General features: G+C 34.6%; 1 protein-coding gene across 3 annotated transcripts; it reads left to right on the top strand.

The window, feature by feature from the left end:
- Positions 1–307: 307 nt before the first annotated feature.
- On the top strand, positions 308–13,601 carry LOC108103181 (rho GTPase-activating protein conundrum). 3 transcript variants are annotated; one of them, XM_041819489.1, is made up of 5 exons: positions 308–437; positions 5,299–5,507; positions 5,560–5,627; positions 9,834–10,004; positions 13,546–13,601. In XM_041819489.1, exons 2-5 carry the CDS (start codon positions 5,393–5,395, stop codon positions 13,573–13,575), a joined length of 384 nt encoding a protein of 127 aa, XP_041675423.1. In that variant the 5' UTR covers positions 308–437; positions 5,299–5,392; the 3' UTR covers positions 13,576–13,601. The 3 variants fall into 3 exon arrangements, with proteins under 3 accessions (XP_041675423.1, XP_041675422.1, XP_041675424.1); XM_041819488.1 differs by lacking the exon at positions 13,546–13,601 and adding an exon at positions 10,923–11,364; XM_041819490.1 differs by lacking the exon at positions 13,546–13,601 and adding an exon at positions 10,097–10,121 and having other exon boundaries at positions 309–437.
- The last annotated feature ends 5,328 nt before the right edge of the window (positions 13,602–18,929 follow it).

Genomic DNA, 18,929 nt, shown 5'->3' with positions numbered 1-18,929 from the left:
GTCATGGGAAAAGCCTGTACATTTAGTTTTTATTAAATAATTCTTTTGTTTTTATAATTAAGAAAATTGCGTTCGTTCAATAAACATGTTAATGTTCCCCTTAAATTTATCTGATATCTTTTTTAGTTTAGTAGGACACTGGAACTTTTTTAGGTAACAGCACGAAATAAGCTGTGAGCCACTGTATGTACAAGTTTTCTATGAAAAAGGTGTTAAATATTTTTAACTCTACGCAAACATTACACTCAAACTCCTCGATCAACATTAAATTTACTTTGAAATTTTTGTAAGGTTGAAGTGAAGGCGGATAAACTTAAAGAAAACCAGATTCTTCTAACACACCCGTTTTGTTTGCTTTTCTCTAGCTTTGTGGGCCTTCGAATATGTTTCTTCGTATATTTCCGTAAGGCCGACATTTTGATATACATATGTACAGTGTAAGTATAAGTACCTACATAAGCATCTAATCATTCGCTTCAGTAAGTCAGTTCAATATAAAAAAACGTTCAGTTGTATACAAACATATAAATTCATACACATGCATGTGCGTACATGTATACATGTGCACACAACCAATACTTCCAAAAATATGACGTTAGCATATCCAAACTCAGTTGATTTCGAGTTCTCTTTGCGGATAGTTTTATATACATATATGACTTTATTTAATTTTGCTATTATCTTATAATTTACATATTTCAGTTAGTGGTTTAGAAGATTAATTGTGTTTACAATGTATTAATTAGTTTTGAATGACTCATATGTATGTCATATACATACATACGTACATATGTGTACATACATACATATGTGCTAAAAGAGTAGACAGTGATCTGTAGCTTATTTCGCTCAATTCAGAAGTGGTCATGCAGGCACTGTGCACGATAATTAAACATATGTACATATAAATACAATTTTTTTTTAAATCATTTCACTAACATGTTTAATCAACGAAAACTATTTTTCAATTTACAAAAAGGAAACAGAATATAAAAATTACAATGTAATTGCTTAAGGTACATTTATCTATTACATACACACATTTGTATTTTAATTTTAAAATTAATGCAGGCACTGTGCACGATAATTAATCATATGTATAAAGACAATTTTTTTTAAATCATTTCACTAGAATGTTTAATCAACGAAAACTATTTTTTAATTTACAAAAAGGAAACAGAATATAAAAATTAAAATGTAATTGCTTAAGGTACATTTATCTATTACATACACACATTTATATTTTAATTTTAAAATTAAAAATTGTAGTCGTAATTTGTATAGTCTTTTTGTTTAAGGAATAAGTCCAATAGATATTCAATTGAAAAATCGTTAGTTTTTCCTTATAACTTGTGTTTTCATTTTGTGTTTATTTCGCATTTTTCGGGTGAGTACAATAAGTGAATTCGTTAGCAAAAAAACAATTTATCTTTCTCTCAAAGCACAGCTACAATCCAACACAAAAAGTCACTAAATATTTGCTCCTTTTTCGTAAGACGAATTTGAACACCCCTGAATTAGGCCATGAATAATTATTAGGTTACTCAATTCCTAAAAGACCCACCAAAGTGAATGTTGCCCTGCCGCTTAACTTATCTTGGTCTCTTTGAACCGAAAAGCTTTAACCCCCACACTGGACTCATTAGCAAGAGGAAATGGTTGATTAATGTGCTCCTTTGAACATGGTTCATAAACAAATGGTTTCGAACTTCCACCCTAGTTTTCTTGCCCATTCCGTGCTCGATATCTATGGAAAATTTGATTAAATGAAAATGCTCATAAACTCTTGTTTTATTTTGTTCTTTTCTATATAAAATTGTTTTTTTCATTGAAAAAATAAGAATTGTATTTCAATAAAATTCAGAAGTGTACATTCAAAAACTATGCAACAAATTAAGACCATTTTTTAAAAACACTAACATATTAATATTTAACCAATGAAAGCCAGTATGTATGCATATCGTACATCTTACATATATTTTTTAATTTTAAAATTAAAAATGTTAGTCCTTTTGTATGGCCTCTTTTTGTTTTAGGATTAATTCTAATAGATCAATACTTTATTTTGTTCTCTTCTATATAAAATTTGTAAGTTTCATTAAAAAAATAAGAATTGTGTTTTATTAAACTGCATTTAAGATTTTTTATATATTGAGATAAGATGTAAACTTGCAATTTGTAACAAAATAATCCGAAAATTGAAAGTACGAGTATGTATTCTGTAACTTAAGTCTCGTAAACCACCTATTTGAAATTAACGGCGTTCGTCGTCTATACAGACAAAACAAAAATAATATTTCAAAATTGTGTAAGACAGTAACGAGTATCTTATAGCCGCATTTAGCTTTTCTTCCAATTTTTATACCCGTTACTCGTAGAGTAAAAGGGTATATTAGATTCGTTAAAAACTATGTGACAGGTAGGAAGGAAGCGTTTCCGACCCTTTAAAGTATATATATTTATTGATTAGTATCAATAACGAAGACGATTGAGTCATGTCCGTCTGTCCGTCCGTCTGTTCATATGAACGTTGAGATCTCAGGAACTATAAGAGATACAAGATTGATATTAAGCATGAAGATATGAGTCCATACGAAAAACACTCCAACGCCCACAAATCGCAAAAACTAAAATCGCTGAAATCTCAGGAACTATTAGAGCTAGAAAATTGAAATTTATATGGCAGCGGATCTTATAGTGGTACTATTATCCGGCCACACCCACTCATACGCACACAAGGCTAAATAAGGTTTTCGCAAAAATAATTTGCCACTCCAAGGTTCACAAGCGGAAAACTGTGGCGTCTATAATATTACTATAAATGCCTTCGTTTGACCTTGTATAACTTATTACTGTTAATATCTATCGATTTGACAAAGATTTTTTAAATCGGAACATTTTTTTGTTATTTATGAAGCAATTTAGGTTATTAGGCCTCACATGGGCAGTGATGTCACTATCAGTTACCCAACATACTTTCTCTGACAATAGGGGGCGCCCTGTGAATTTCCACTAGCAAAATGAATATTTTTAAATTGTGTAAAACAGTAACGGGTATCTTATAGTCGCGGCACTGGACTATAGCGTTTCCCCCTTTTTTTTTATTTTTTTGGCACTATCATACGTCTTATGAAAGATATTTTGAGCAAAACTGTTTTCTCCGTATATTTGTCCCTATTGCTACCAACTTGCTATGGATTAAGATATTGTTTTAAAAAAAGTGGTTTATGGTGGTTTATTAAGAAAACTATAATCCCTTCAAATTATATTCCAATTTCTTGTGAATGAACTTATGATATACACTGTACACTATTCGGTTACTTCTATTCTGTTGAAATAGTTTCATCAATAGGCATGGATTTTTCTTTTTCATTTTGATATAAGAAATCAATAACGATAATGGAAACCTTCATATTAATTTCAAATTATATCAAAAATGGTTGTGAACCCCGATCTATTGAGATCTTGGATACATTTCATATAGGTGACTATTCTGATATGTATTAAAATCACCATTGCTTACCATCGTATGAGTATGTTCAGATCGTCTCACGATTTGCCGATAGTTTTACGTGCCATCGATTAAAGTCAAATGTATTTCATATAAAGTGCTTTGCAGCGGCTTGTTGGAGCTTCATGATTAAGTATTGCCATAAGTCGATTGCTAACACTGTAATTAATAACATTCAGCTTTCAAATAGTCTCATCAGTCCTTAACTCACAAGGCAATATATAACATGTACTAAACATTTGGTGCTAATAATATATTTAATATTCTTTAACAATTTATTAAAAAAATATAACAACAAAAATCAAAAGTTTAGTTTTTATTTTATAGCTGCCAGTATATCGTTAAGATACTGTTACTGTTTCGCAGAAGTGGCATCTCTATAACACGTATGCTTAAGCTCTTAGCTCTTCTTAGCTCTTTCACTAGTGCCTTATTGCTGAGCATGTGGCTCCCTCTGTAAGCTTTTGAAAATGGCTTATTTTTCACATTTTTTATCACATCTTAGGACAATAGCAACCAACTTTTTTTATCACTTTAATCCATAATCCATTAGCTCAATTCCTAATTTCACAACTATATTCTACCTATCTGCAGCGTCCATTATCCCCATAATGGCGCTATGACTTCGACGTCTCCCATCTGATCTAAGTAAATGGTGTTGTTCAATTTTGTAATTGACCACTTTTATTGACCTTTTGCAGGTAAACTTGCATTAGGCTAGAAGACAATTTTTTTTTTTACATTGGCCATCTAGCGGTATTCTACTTTGAAGTACAAACAACAATTTTGAACAGGACACTCCACTAAACTCAGTGATAATCTTTTTTGTGATTGGCTTAAGATTTGTGCCGCCTCTAATGAAATAATGATGAATTAAATTAATGATGATATTAAAGCCGTTTCTCGTAAAGTAAAATGGTATATAGTATTTGTTGAAGAGTATATAACAGGTAGAAGGAGTCGTGTTCTACCCTATTCAGTACGTATATTCGATAAAGCAATGTCCGAATGAACGCTGAGATACCAGGAACTGTAAGAGATACAACGTAGAGACTAAGCATGCAGATTTTTGAGATGCATACGTAGCGCAAGTTTATTTCAGCGTTACGTCGCGCCCACTAATTAGGAAAAACTAAAATCGATGAGATCTCAAGAAATATCAGAGATCGAACGTATGTATTTTCTGTGTAAGTTAAAATTAAGTTCCAATAGCGTATTATTTATTATGTAATTACAGACGGGAAAGATACCTTGCTTTATATTATGAATTTAAAATTGCCTACCAATGCGAGAATCCTTTTTCAATATATTTAAAATTACTTCATTCTCTTGATTTAAAGTCGCTTATTGACACAAAATAATTTTTTATCAATATGTTCAACATTTGATGGGGTATTTTGTGTAGCATATACAATCTTATTAGAGTTGAAGAGTTCTTTCCCTATATGTCTTAAAGCATTACAAATGATTTTGCACATATAACCTGTATTTTAGAATCTAGTCTTTTAATTATAGCAAATCTTGTTCGGAATGTTTTTACTGGTGCGGTCTTTAATTTTAATCGTTCTAATCATTATTAAGTGCCCTGAGAAGTACCCAGATATCATTGATAATATGCTGCTCCTTGGGTGTTTTAGGCTTGTTATTCGTAACTTCGTAATGTTGGTGTTAAATTTAAGTGTTATTTCTAAGAAAGAAACTGGAATGGTGAGATAAGATCGATAAAAAACCTGAGAAATAAAATTAATCTATAACATATTTATACATATTTCATACATTTATTCTAGTGTGAATGATAAACTTGGCCATTGCAAATAAAAATAAAAAAGATTTGTGCCATATGATTTCCACAAACTTTTATAATATCTATATGAAGCTAGAATGAAAAGCAACGCTATGCTGCCAAACTCATCTGAACAGGAATATTCCGAATTTCTAAGAGAATATTTACTGCAAAATAGTTCACAAAATAACGAACCCGAAGTTTCTTACGAAGGTTAGTACTTATTAGCATTTTTGGATATATGAATTTTAATTTTTTTTTTTAGATGGGGAAATGGAAGCAGAATGGTTGGTTTCCGCCGGATATCCAGAATTAACAAAACCTTTTGAAAAAGTAAGCATGTTGTCTAATAAATTATTGCAGGTTAAAATTGGTTAGAAAAAGATGAGTGGTCTTGGTGATAAATACAACGAGATTTAATGACTTTTTCTTTTCTGTTACAAAGTCTATTTAGTACTGAAGTGTGTATTTATGCCAATGCAACGGCATTGCCAACAAGATGGAAAATTTGGGTATATTAGAGATGCGCATTTACGCTTAGATAGTCGAAATTGTAAACCGTTTACGAAAATCCAGACCCCCCTTAAAAACACAGTTTCTGAACGAGCCAATACTGCAACCTTCGTGATGAGTCTGGGCACTTTCCTGTTGGCGTCCTCATTTTGAAGGCTCGTAACCATATCGTTATTTACTGGATAGGTCTCAACAATTCGTGCAAAATGCCAAGATCCTAGTGGTGTACTCGACTCCTTAACTAGTAAAACATAATCGACCAATATGTAGGTATGTGACAGATAGTGCGATTCCGTATACGATGTGTAGAATAAGGGACGCGATTTGATTACTGCGCTGATCTCATCTCTTCAAAGGTGAGCGTTGAGTTTCCAATGAATATACCAAGATGCCGTTTTACACAGCTAACTGCTGACTCCCACTTCCCTCCCCAGAGAGGGGTTCTCGGAGGAATGTGTATCCATTGAATTCTATCATTTGTCATGACGCTAGTAACGAGTCATCGATCGATCGTTTAGCTCCAATGAAGTTTGTACCTTTGTCGTTACTTGACCAATGAAAACCAGACAAAATATTCGGTTAAATCGTCCAAGATCCCAGTCGATTTCAAAGAGGCATCATGCCTTTGTAAATTCTCCAAAAATATGTCAATCGGTGCGTTTGTGTTGAATTATGTACACGCCAGTTCCAATACCTTGAATTCCTTGAATACATCGAGTGCCGATGAGTCGATATGTTGCCTTTCCAGAGAATAATTGATCTTGCCAAGAACGTGGGCTTGGACAAGCATATGGTCCGTAAAAATGCGAGACTTGATGTGAAGCGTGCTGCATCCCCTAATCGTGTCTGCTTTTACTGAAGATATTCTAGTTATCAAGATGTTTGATGCGGAATGTGCCAATGTATCCGTTCGGATACATAAGAGAGTTCTAAACTGGTGTGTAACAAAACACGAGCCGTTATGGAATCTCCATTTATCGTTTTCCTCTGAAGAATTTGCAGTGACTTGGGCCAAATGGCTGAGAGTCGCTAAAGTTTCGTATGTTGCGTTAGTGTCTGGCTCTACCACTTGGGTAAAAGTCTCAATGGCATGTAGACTTTCTTGCACATGTAGAAGAGAGTGAGGATTTCCTTTGCAATGTTTACATTCGAATGTATTATATATTTGCACATATTGATCCCATGCCCAGATTGCAAATAGTTATAGTACAAAGATTTTTCCTTTGCAAAAGATCGCCTTTGTTCTGTAGACCTATATATGTTTTAGCTACCGCCTTCAATTGCGACCATTGATAATTCTTTTAGGTTTTTCGACTTGTGTTGTTGTCTTGCCATCATTAGAAAGCTCCCGTTTGCTTAGCTCCAGTTCCTGGCATTGAGAATCTAGAAACTTTAAGAACTCCTCGAGCGTGGGGGAATCCGTGTCCGTGCTGCGTTAAATTCACCTTCGCCGTGCGTCAGCGTCAAGTTTCTCCAATGTTAGTTAGATTATCCAACAATCGCGTGCAGTTTGGTTCACAGCATCCAGACCTTGAACCATTTCATTATGTCCGACACCTTGCGTAATATGTATGCATCTGTTTTTTTTTTGTTGCTGGTAAGCTCATAACTGCTCCAAAAATGAGTTTACTATGCGCTGTGGACGATTTTATCTTTCCTTCAGCCGTTCCCACACAGTGGTGTACGCCGTATCCTAGATAGCCAGGTCTCGCACCAAGTTAGTAGCTTTATCAGCTTTTGGAATCGCCGTACCAGATACAGAATTTAAATCCGCCGCTGTTACGCCACACCAGCTTGAAACGGTTTTTTTGTGTTGCCCTGATTTGTTGCGAAACGCTTGAAGAGCTCTTAGTTTTATTGTAGCAAGCTGAGAATTGCGTCTTCTGGAATGTCATGTCCAGAAGATATACCCGGTGGTGGAGCACCTCTTTTTTCCTTGAGAATCGTGTTTGACCTTAAGTATTTTGATTCATAGATTTTGTTGTCTATCTCCGGATCTACATAACCTTCAACGTCCTCGTGAAGAGCTATGCAATTGAATTCCTTACTTAAAGTATGTATGCCAATGCAACGGCATCGTCAACAAGATGGAAATTTGTGTATATTAGAGATGCGCTTTTACGCTTCGGTATTCGAAGTTGCAATTTGCTCACGAACAGGACGAAAGGGTATATTATAATTATTGAAAAGTAATAGGTAAAACGAAGCGTTTCAGATTTTACAGATATCTTAATTTTGCAACTATTTTTCTACCTATCTGGAGAGTTCATTATCCCAAAAAGATCCCATTATAACACTATGACTTCTACGTGTTTCAAATGATCTATGTAAAAACTGTTTTTTAATTTCCCCCTTTTGTTGCCCTTTAGACTATAGACAAATTGTTACAATAAGTTATAAAATTAAAATCTTTCTCGTTTAGGGATTGAAATGTATATATAATCTTGACCAGGATAAATAGCCAAGTCGTTAAGCCATGTTCGTCCGTCCGTCTGTCCGTCTCTGTATGAACGCAGAGATCTCAGAAACTATAAGATACAAGGAGCGCAAGCTTATGCCGGCATCCGGCTATGCCCAAAGTCTCCACTCTGAGATTTAAAAAGTTGGGATTAGCATGTTTAATTTTAAAATGTCAGCGCAAGGTGGTACTATTATCCGGCCGCGCCCACTCTAATGCCCACAAACCTCGGAATACTTTTGCTTCCATATCCAAATGTATGTATGTCTTCGTTTGTTATTTTATTATTTTTTAATTAAAATCAATTGATTTACCGAAGATTTTTAAAATCGGAACATTATTTTGCGATTTATTGAAAGTGTAGGTTATAAGGCCTCACATGTGCAGTGACGTCAACATTAGTTAGTAGACATGCTTTTTCCGTTAGCAAAAGTTGAAATTCAGAAAGTATAATCTGAAGATGCCAGTGCATCTTAAAATGGTACTACTATCCGGCTACACCCACCCATACGCCCACAAGGCTCAAAAGACGGTTTTCGGATTTTCTAGAAAAGCTGATATCTCGGTAACTGTAAGAGATAGAAGGTTTTTATGATGCTCCCAATGCGAATTGTTTTTTTCCGATCAAGCCATGCCCACTCTAACGCCCACAAAACCCGAAAAACCAAAAATGCAAAAATCTCAAAAAATACAAGAGCTGCAAGATTTTGCTTAGGAACACGTATTTAAGAGATGCCACTGCAACTTGCCACGAGGTTTCATCCGGCCACGCCCTCTCTAACGCCCACAAACCGAGGAAAACTGTAGCGTCTATAATATTATTATGAATGTCTTCTTTTGACCTTGTATAACTTATTTCTGTTAATATCTATCGATTTACCGAAGATTTTTTAAATCGGAACATTATTTCGCTATTTATAAAGAAATTAAGGTTATAAGGCCTCACACGGGCAGTGACGTCACTATAAGCATACTCAACATGCTTCCTCTGACAATGGGTGGCGCCTCGTGAATTTCCACTAGCAAAATAATATTTTAAAATTTTGTAAAACAGTAACGGGTATCTTATAGTCGCGGCACTCAACTATAGCGTTTCCTCTTGTTTTTTCTGTTTGTTTTTGAATGAATCTAATAATTATTCGATTACATAAGAACTGGAATACAGCCCGCATCATAAATATGAATTTTATACCAGTTGGATTTAAAACAAGAAAAATTGCTTTAGGGGAGTGCCTACTATAAGATAACCTTTGTCCCTGTGTTCAATTTTAGATTATATTCTTATAAATAAGCTATTTTTATAGCCATAATTCGTAGTATATATTTTTAAAAATTATTAAAACTTAGCATGCATTTAACATTTAGCTTGAAAATTCTGGTAATAAGTACGTTATGCGAGTTAGTTTACTCTGACACTAAAAAAAGGCAAAAAGTTTGAATGTTAAAGTTGGCAAAGCTTAATAATGAATATTATGCAAAAATTAACATTGACATTTTCATAAATATGAAGTGTGCTTTTTCTAATATGGTTTTCTGATTAATTACAATAATTCAATTCATTTTTTTAGGGTTTGGAGATTCGATATACTGAGCTGGAGCCAATACTTACGACTTTATCAAAACCTTATGCTGAAGCTATTGTTCAAAGGGTAAAGGCTTTAAATCAAACAATTCAGGGACGCTCGAAAACTCGACCAAAACGGAAGCCTGATATTAGAGATGTATTTCGGGATTTTGATGTAAGTATAATAAATGTGTAAAATTATTCATAGATTTGATAGCTTATCTTAACTTATGTATGTTTATTTTTATATAAACACTCGTAAACAAGCGTTGGAAAAGCTAAGATACTCCAGTATATAGTTTTGCTATTGCTATCGCTCTCACTATGACGAGCTCTGCTCGGAGCTTTAACAAGTTATGGCAATAGCAGAAAACTGTCATTAAGAAGATTGCCATATTTTAGGCGCTTATTGTGAATTGTGCCATCTGCTAAGATACCTTCTTACTTTAATGCTATCATTATCAAAAAATAGCTTAAAATATTGATTGTCAGGAATGTTAAATGCTAAATGCAAAAGGTGATCATCAACGGGACTTTTTATGATGCCACCATCATTCGGTCATTTAGTATTTAAAAATAATGTACTAAGTAAATAATAATTATAATTAAAAAACAAGAAGAAACGCTATAGTCGAGTGCCACGACTATAAGATACTGCTACTGTTTTAAACAATTTTAAAATATTCAGTGGAAATTCATAAAGCGCAACCTATTGTCAGAAAGCATGTTGAGTAATTGATAGTGACGTCACTGTCAATGTGACGCCTTATAATCTACATTTTTTCATAAATAGCAAAATAATGTTCCGATTTGAAAAATCTTTGATAAAGCGATAATATTGACAAAAATGTGTTATACAAGGTCAAACGAAGATATACACTATAATATTATGGACGCCAAAGTTTTTCGGGCGTGGTCCGATAAAAATTCGTGGAAAGTTGCAGTGGCAATTCTTAAATATGTACGATTCATGTAAAATTATTCGGTCAATGCTCAATGACCTGCTCATCCAAAACAGTTGAAGACACCCGAAACACTCATTCCGAAACATGAGTGTTTCGCTCACTCCTTATTTTCTTTTTTTTGCTTTCAGTGTTTACCCAAAAAACTGTGCAATAGAATCGAGTGAAAAGAAGGAATGTTTAAAGCTAAATTCAAAATCTGATCATCAACGGGACTTTTTATGATGTCAGCAGTCAATTGGCTTTTCCATCCTGCGTCTATCTCATTTCCCTTTGAGGCATATCCGGCAGGCTTCCTTCTATAAATTTCTAAAAGCATCCATTCTATCCTCCGGCTTTTAATTTTTGTTAAATTACCGATATATCTCAATGTTGCTGTGAATAAAAGTCCAATCTCTAGTTTAACTTATGCCTGGCCACACTGATTCTCTTGTGAATTTTTTCATAGAAACTATCGATGGGAAAACTAACTAAACTAAACTAATCTCTAGTTTAACTTATGCCTGGTCAAACTGAATCTCTTCTGAATTTCTTCATAGAGCTGGAAAACTATCGATGGTGACGCAATTTGATATTGTCGATGGTTTCGGATCGATACTATCGATACCAAAAAAAAAAGTTCGCTTCCGGCAAATATTCGTGCGAGCCAAAAAAAAGGCCGGCAAATATTTTCGTGCGACCAAATATGCAAATAAGATGACCATCGATAGTGAGAAGTGACACCCGAAACACTCAGATCAGTTGAAGACACCCGAATCACTCATCCCGAAACATGGGTGTTTCAGACACTCCCTTCATTTGCTATAAGTGTTTTGGGTGTCTGTGCAATACAATCATGTGCATAGGATTAAGTGGGTGACAAAAAGCAAATACACAAAACACTCAAAGCGATCTATGCACTCGGGTGTGTTACTCTTTTCTTGCTGAAAAGAACACTCGAAATGTATAAGTGTGATTCGGGTGCCGAAAAAAAGACACCCTTGACGATCTCCTGGTGTATATCATTAAGAGGGACAGCAGTGGAAACGTGCAGCCTTGACTGCAGTGCTAAATCTTTACTTGCACCAAATGTATGCATGCACGACATACCTGAATAGAAGGCTAACCGATGTTTTCTATATGAAACCGCCTCAGGGATACATTGACGTGGTATCACCACATAAAGTAATACGATTGAACTATATCCATAACCATATTTTCAAGTAGAAAGAGAGTGGCATATAAAGTTGAACGAACCTATGCGATATAAGGATCCCTTTGTCAGAACGAGCCATGTTTGTACATGATGAATGTAGATGGCTGACTTTGCCTGATACTTATCTACGTTGATGATTTGTTTCTTGCTTGCCGGAAAAAGAAGACATAATTGACATGAAGACAAAGATTACTATAAAGTTCTATAAATTACTATGATTCTGGAAATTAGCAGTAGCTCTACCTTTGCTCTAGCCGCTCCTTTCGTGGATTTTGAAAGTCCAAGAAACATTTTCTTCATTTAAAAGCCCGCATCGTTTGCTGGTTGTCTCAAACTCTTTAACCGAATGCTTTAATTTAAAAGCAGATATCCCTTCCGTTCTTTCCGTTAAAAATTCTGCCGTGCAATCATTGTTGTGGCTAATTGTTATGGACTTGAGTTTCATCAACGGTGTGCCAGGGATGCTGATCACCACTCTGTTGATCAGATGTTCGCTCGCTCTGTATTTGACTAAGAATCACTGATTAAATGGATGTATTGGATCGAATAGAACGTTATAATTTTCCAAAGCTAAACCTTTTTGTTGAAAAGTTTGCTTTATTTCAATATTTCCGCATTCACATTTTGTATCTTTTCTAGAATTACCCTTTTACTTGTTCGAACTGAAGGTTCGGACCTATTTATGTTTTTGGTTGGGACAAACAATCTTTCCCTTATCATTATTTTGTCAATTCGTTTTTAGGCGCGTCATCACCTATATATGGTCATCATCTATATACTGAGTCCTTTCACTTTTTCGTGTTCGTGATCGTGCTTTTGGTCCGGCCGAATGAAAAATGTTTTAAACTATTTAACAAATATGCAATGTAAATATTTTATTTAATAAATATTTTACCAATTTACCATTTATAAGTTGATTTGGATCCCTTAAAAATTAAATCAAACATTAGTTAGAGCCCAATACCAAGTTTTTAATAAATTTAATTTATTAAAACTCCTCAAACACTAGGGTATAATTAGATATTTATCAAGTTTTTATACCCGCTACTCGTTGAAAAAGGGTATAATATATTCGTTGAAAAGTATGTAACAGGTAAAAGGAAGCGTTAGGAAGGTATCAACGGGTATCTTATCGTTTTCTCTTGTTTTTATTAATACCTATCGATTTACCAACAGTTTTTAAATCGGAACAGTATTTCGCTATTTATGAAAAAATTTTAGTTATAAGGCCTCACATGGCTTGTGACATCACTATCAATTACTCAACATGCTTGCTCTGACAATAGGTGGCACTATGGAAATTCCCACTAGGAAAATGAATATTTTAAAATTGTGTAAAAATAGTATTGGGTATCTTATAATCACGGCACTCAACTATATCGTCTCCTCTTGTTTTATACTCGAAATATTGATCAAGATCAATAGCCAAGGTAATTTAGTTGTTTGGGATTTCGAAACTCATTACTGATAATAAATAATTTAGAGACTCACTTGCTTTTTACAAAATAGATTCGGTTGACTCTAACGTCTAAAAACTGCACTTAATTTTTTAAAAATAGTACCACAGAAATTTAATACCAGTCGGATAAGGAGAAAATCTTCATATTGACATATGTAAGTACATATATTATCCTCAAAAGAAATATTTATAACCTGGAAACACTTTTATTCAAAATTCCATCAAGTCAAATTTTTTTTATTTTCGCCAAAAACATCGAAAACATCGATGTCCGTGAACATCAATGGTTCTAGTCTGTACCTATCGACAATTTCTTAAACAACATTATTTTGTGGTTTTATTAAGAAACGTAGATTTGAAGACGTCATTATCAGCTATTAAACATGTAACCAGCATGGGATTACAAATATTTCATATTTTTCAATCACAATTACAATTGACATGGGCAAGACAAGAATTGGTACCAGCCGACCGTTTCTTAATTATCCTGGTTGGACCGCCTTTTGTACTCCCTCCCTAGTGACGACGTCACGATAAATAGAAGTGAACTCTCCGTTTCTCGTATGATGAAACTTTTTTTTTAAGACTTTCGTATGGAAGTCAGTAAAGCAACACTTCCTAGAATGAAGGCGGGATTCAATTTGTCAAAAGGACACTGCTTTGCCGTTGGCATCTTAGGTAAATACTCGGTCATTGTTGCGATGTAGCACTTCCAGAATAGGCCAGTGCTTGGATCTTACAACGGCTGCATGACGGCATTGGTACGAATGAATAATATTTTTATACTCGTTACTCGTAGACTAAAAGGGTATACTAGATTCGTTGAAAAGTATGTAACCGAATGAAGGAAGCATTTCCGACCTATAAAGTATATATATTCTTGATCAGGATCCAATAGCGAAGTCGATTGAGCCATCTCCGTCTGTCCGTCCGACCGCCCGTTCGTCCGTCCGTATGAACGCTGAGATCTCAGGAACTATAGTAGATACAAAGTTGAAATTAAGCATGAAGATTCTTGAGGGTCCCGGGAAAGCGCAAGTTTATTTCAGTATCCTGCCATCTCGGGAACTATTAGAGGCTAGAAAGTGGAAATTCAGTATGTATAAACTTTGGATGCCAGCGCATCTTTTAGTGGTACTACTATCTGCCTTGTACACCTACCCATACGCCCACCAAGCTCAAAAGACGGCTTTCGCATTTTTAAGAAAACCTGATATCTCGGTAACTATAAGAGATAGAAAGTTCAGATTAAGCATGTAGGTTTTTATGATGCCCCAAATGCGAATTGTTTTTCATCTAGCCACGCCCACCTAACGCCCACAAAACCCGAAAAACCAAAAATGGAAAATCTCGGGAACTAAAGAGCTAGAAAGTTAGTATATTTTAGGGATGCCACTGCAACTTCCCACGACTTCTCATCCGGCCACGCCCACTCTAACGCCCACAAACCGCGAAACACTGGCGTAATAATAATGTTATGAATGCCTTCGTTTGACCTTGTATAACTTATTTCTGTTAATATCTATCGATTTGACAAAGATTTTTTTAAATCGGAACATTATTTTGCTATTTATGAAGCAATTTAAGTTATAAGGCCTCACATGGGCAGTGACGTCACTATCAGTTACTGGACATGCTTTCTCCACAATAGGTGGCGCTTGAATTTCCATTAGCAAAATGAATATTTTAAAATTGTAATAAACAGTAACAGTAAAAGTTTGTGCACGATATTTTATTTTATTTTTTAAGTTACAGTTAAGATCAAGAGGTTGTTGGAACTATTTTCAACCGTTTTATCAAAACAGGACCGTATAACCTTTTGACGGCCTGTAAAAAACTCTGATATAAAAGTGTATAACATTTTGAAGCAGTTTATTTTTATATTTAAAGAGTCAGTGAGGGCACACGTTCACGCAGTGCCACACCAGATTCTCTGGATTCCATACAAGTCGATGATGTTTGGGCAAACTGTTCAATGTAAGATCAATTAAAATTACCCCAATTTTTAAGCTAATATTTTTTTAATAGCTCAAGCAATGTTAGAGTTTGTAGAAAGCATTAATGAGACGGGCAGTAAAAATTGTGAACAAAGAAAAGAAACATTAAAACAGAACTTGCGACGAATACCCAGCTCACAGCTTAAAAGTTACACTTGTGCAGATATATTTAGAGGGTCGCATGTGCGATGTGATATACCGTTGCATTCGGCGCATGGTGTAGAGTTGCTTGGTTATTCACGGATTGGGACTATCATTTGCCTCGAAGCCGATCCGGCTCAGATCCATTTTTGCATACTTGGGTAAGTATTTTAAATTTGGTTTATGGTATATATAGTTCACACAATTATTTCTTTTCAGAAGAGCGCGTGAAATTTTGCTTACAGATTCTCAGAGTGTAAGTAATGCTTCATCAGACGATTCTTGTGTTGAGTGTACAGATGCTTCACAAAAGACAAAAACGAGTCTAAGTCTGTCACAGACCAAAAATCAAAGCTTACGCATTTCCCCTATGTCCTATGATGGCCTTAGCTTTGAAAGCATTTGTCGAGATACCTCTAGTCTTGACTGCATCAAGCATTAGATAACTGTGACACATCTTCAAAACTTTGTATACACAGATATCAATAATATAAGTGAAGTTGAACTTAAAAGGATTAAAGACAATTCTTTGGTTAGAATTAGCTAATATTTGATCGTAACCAAGTGTCTTTGGATAAAAGAAAGCCCATAAACGCCGTCTCACGCAAAGAAGAGGGGTAATCTTTTTGGGTATCTTTAAATGCTCTAATAAGACGGGATCAACGAAGTTACCGGCACTGATTCTACATTAGTTCCATTATTTTTGGAAAACTTGATAGCCGAACTTGTACAGCGTGGGTCTAGAGAAGAAGGAATACTACAGGTGGTGGACATAAGCAAAAGGTTATGTTGTTGTACAAAATATTGTTTAACTTATTATGAATATCGTTTAATTTGCAGACTGAAATACTTTATAACGAAATAGAATCAACACATTTTTATAAAAAAACCTAAAAATGTAGCCCTGCTTTTTGGGCACAGCCACGGTTTCATGAACTTGGTGCCCTACCATAAAACGATGGCTGAGGGGAACTTCCCAGTAACCTTTATTTACCAATGAACTTACACAACTCTTGTATCAATGTCACACACTTCCAACAATGGATCAAAAAAATGCATTATCAATTATATGTCAGATGCTTCCCCCTGAAAATAGGAACACATTACGTGCTCTGCTTAGATTTTTAAACTACATCATTGGTCTAGAAGATATAAACAAAATGAATTTGCATAACGTATCTACAATAATTGCTCCATCGTATTTCCCACCACGTTATTTACATGAGTGATAAAAACGGCATTGCCCAGAGCAAAAAATAAAAGTGGCTGCACAGTGTTGCCTTTTAACCAACGTCTTAATCTTGCTGGCGAAAAACTCTTTGGGGTACCAAAATAACATAATGGTGAAAACCAAGCAAAACAAGTACGGTTTGGCTTTTATTTTGAATTCGCGTTGAAAATATTGCTTTTATAGGGAAAGACGGGCGTCATCGACAGAAGCAATTCAAGTGAGTTCAAGAATACGATGCTGACCAGGATCATCAACTCGTTACTAATGGAAGCAACAAATTAAAATATTGTAAATATACTTGAAAATGCAGATTTTTGACTATAATATTGTTTTAAAAGCTATACTAAGCTGAATTATATTTTAGATATGTATTTACAAAATTATATAATTAATACGTCACTATATATAATTATTATAGATATGCATATATCTTTATATATATTATATATATAATAATAAAAAAAAAAAATCGAAAAAAAAAAAAGTTTACTAAAAAACGAAATTTGAAATTATTTGGAAATCTGCGTGCATTAAATCTTTTAATAATAAATACGTTGTTGTATACAAAAATTTGTATGCCAAATTTAAAAAACTACTTGGGATATATGAAGTTCAGTAGATTTCAAGTGTGTGGGGTAGTTATTTTGTTATTTTTAAAGCGTAGAGCTCATTATATGGATTATGCCATTTGAAATATCGTAAAAAGTACCAGAAATATTTTTTTGGAATTTTTTTAATACTCTTATACTTGTTTATAAAAGGAAAAAGCTTTCTGATTTAATATTTTTTATTTTCCGGTGATACAAAATCGGTTGACTTTTGCGCGAACAATTTGATAAAAAAGCTAATCATAAACATTTTTAATTTCCTAAATAATAGCACATTTCAAAAAACTTTTGATGAGTGGAAGAAAATTAATTCAATATTAATGTCGGCTGTGAAATCCTGGTACAATTGCCACTTAATAAACGCTTCGCCAAAATACAACTCTTTACGAAATTCATTAGTCCGTATGACTCCCCTTCATCCCCTTCTAGTCCTTTGTAGCCAAGTATGCTCTCTCTCTTATCGTCATCTTGCTGTACAATTGCCGTATCTATGTTTTCCTTTCAGAGCTCTGACTGTTTTTTCGTTATAACTGAGAGCCCATAACCTTCGTAGGAAACATGAACTAAACTTGTCATTCCTTACTTTTCAAAGAATAAAGACTTATTAATTTTGGCGTCATTGTTATAGTCATAGTAGGACCTATTAAATTTCCTCGTTCTACAATTCTGCACACATCCAACACTGAGTTCGTTAAAACCAGAAACCTTTTTGCACCCATAATCTATGTATGTTTTTAAGAAATCTCATGGCCCCAGAACTGCAGAAAAGTAAAGATACTAAAAATAGGATTGGATCAACTCTAAGTTGCTGTTCTCATTTTTTAAAGATTGTACTAACTAACAGAAACAGTCCACGTTAGTTAGTACAATCTTTAAATAATGAGCTGTAGTAGAGATCCATGGATCTACTAAGTGTGAGAGATGTGTAAAGGGACAAAAAGCCTGCTGGTTAAGAGATGGGTAAAGCACTGTAGATCTAATCAGTGAGAGACGTGTAGAGGTCCGGAGACCTGTTACTTAAGAGATGAGTGAAGATCCGTAAATCTATCAAAGTGAAGATGTGTGGAAGTATGCAGACGAACCTACTAAGCGAGAATGTGTAGAGATCCTTAGATCTCACTACCTGAGAGCATCGGCTGGTGCCGATGAGCGACGTTTTCTCAATAAGACGCTATCAATACCCTAACTATAAATTGACGGTAGTAGTTTTACGTTACATGCCTTCGCTGTAAGATTAAAACGCCATCTCCCGGAAAAAACAACCACGACTGCAGGCCTACCTGTCGATTTTACCAACATGATTAAGTATCACCTTCAGAACCAGAAGTGATAGAACGTTTTATACCTTTCGCTCTTCCACTTCCAGTCTTTTACGTTCTGGCTTCACGACTGATATTTTTATAGTTGCACTTTAGGGCGTGGCCTATAAGGTCATTCACCCCTACACAACCGCTTTTTGATTTCAATCTCCCGATTTCTTCCGTAGTCCCATTCATTTATTTCAGTC

Source organism: Drosophila eugracilis, unplaced genomic scaffold, assembly GCF_018153835.1.
Source record: "Drosophila eugracilis isolate 14026-0451.02 unplaced genomic scaffold, ASM1815383v1 contig_1497, whole genome shotgun sequence".
NCBI lineage: Eukaryota > Metazoa > Arthropoda > Insecta > Diptera > Drosophilidae > Drosophila > Drosophila eugracilis.
The sequence above is the reverse complement of the archived record's forward strand: the minus strand, read 5'-3'. Positions and strand labels throughout refer to the sequence as shown.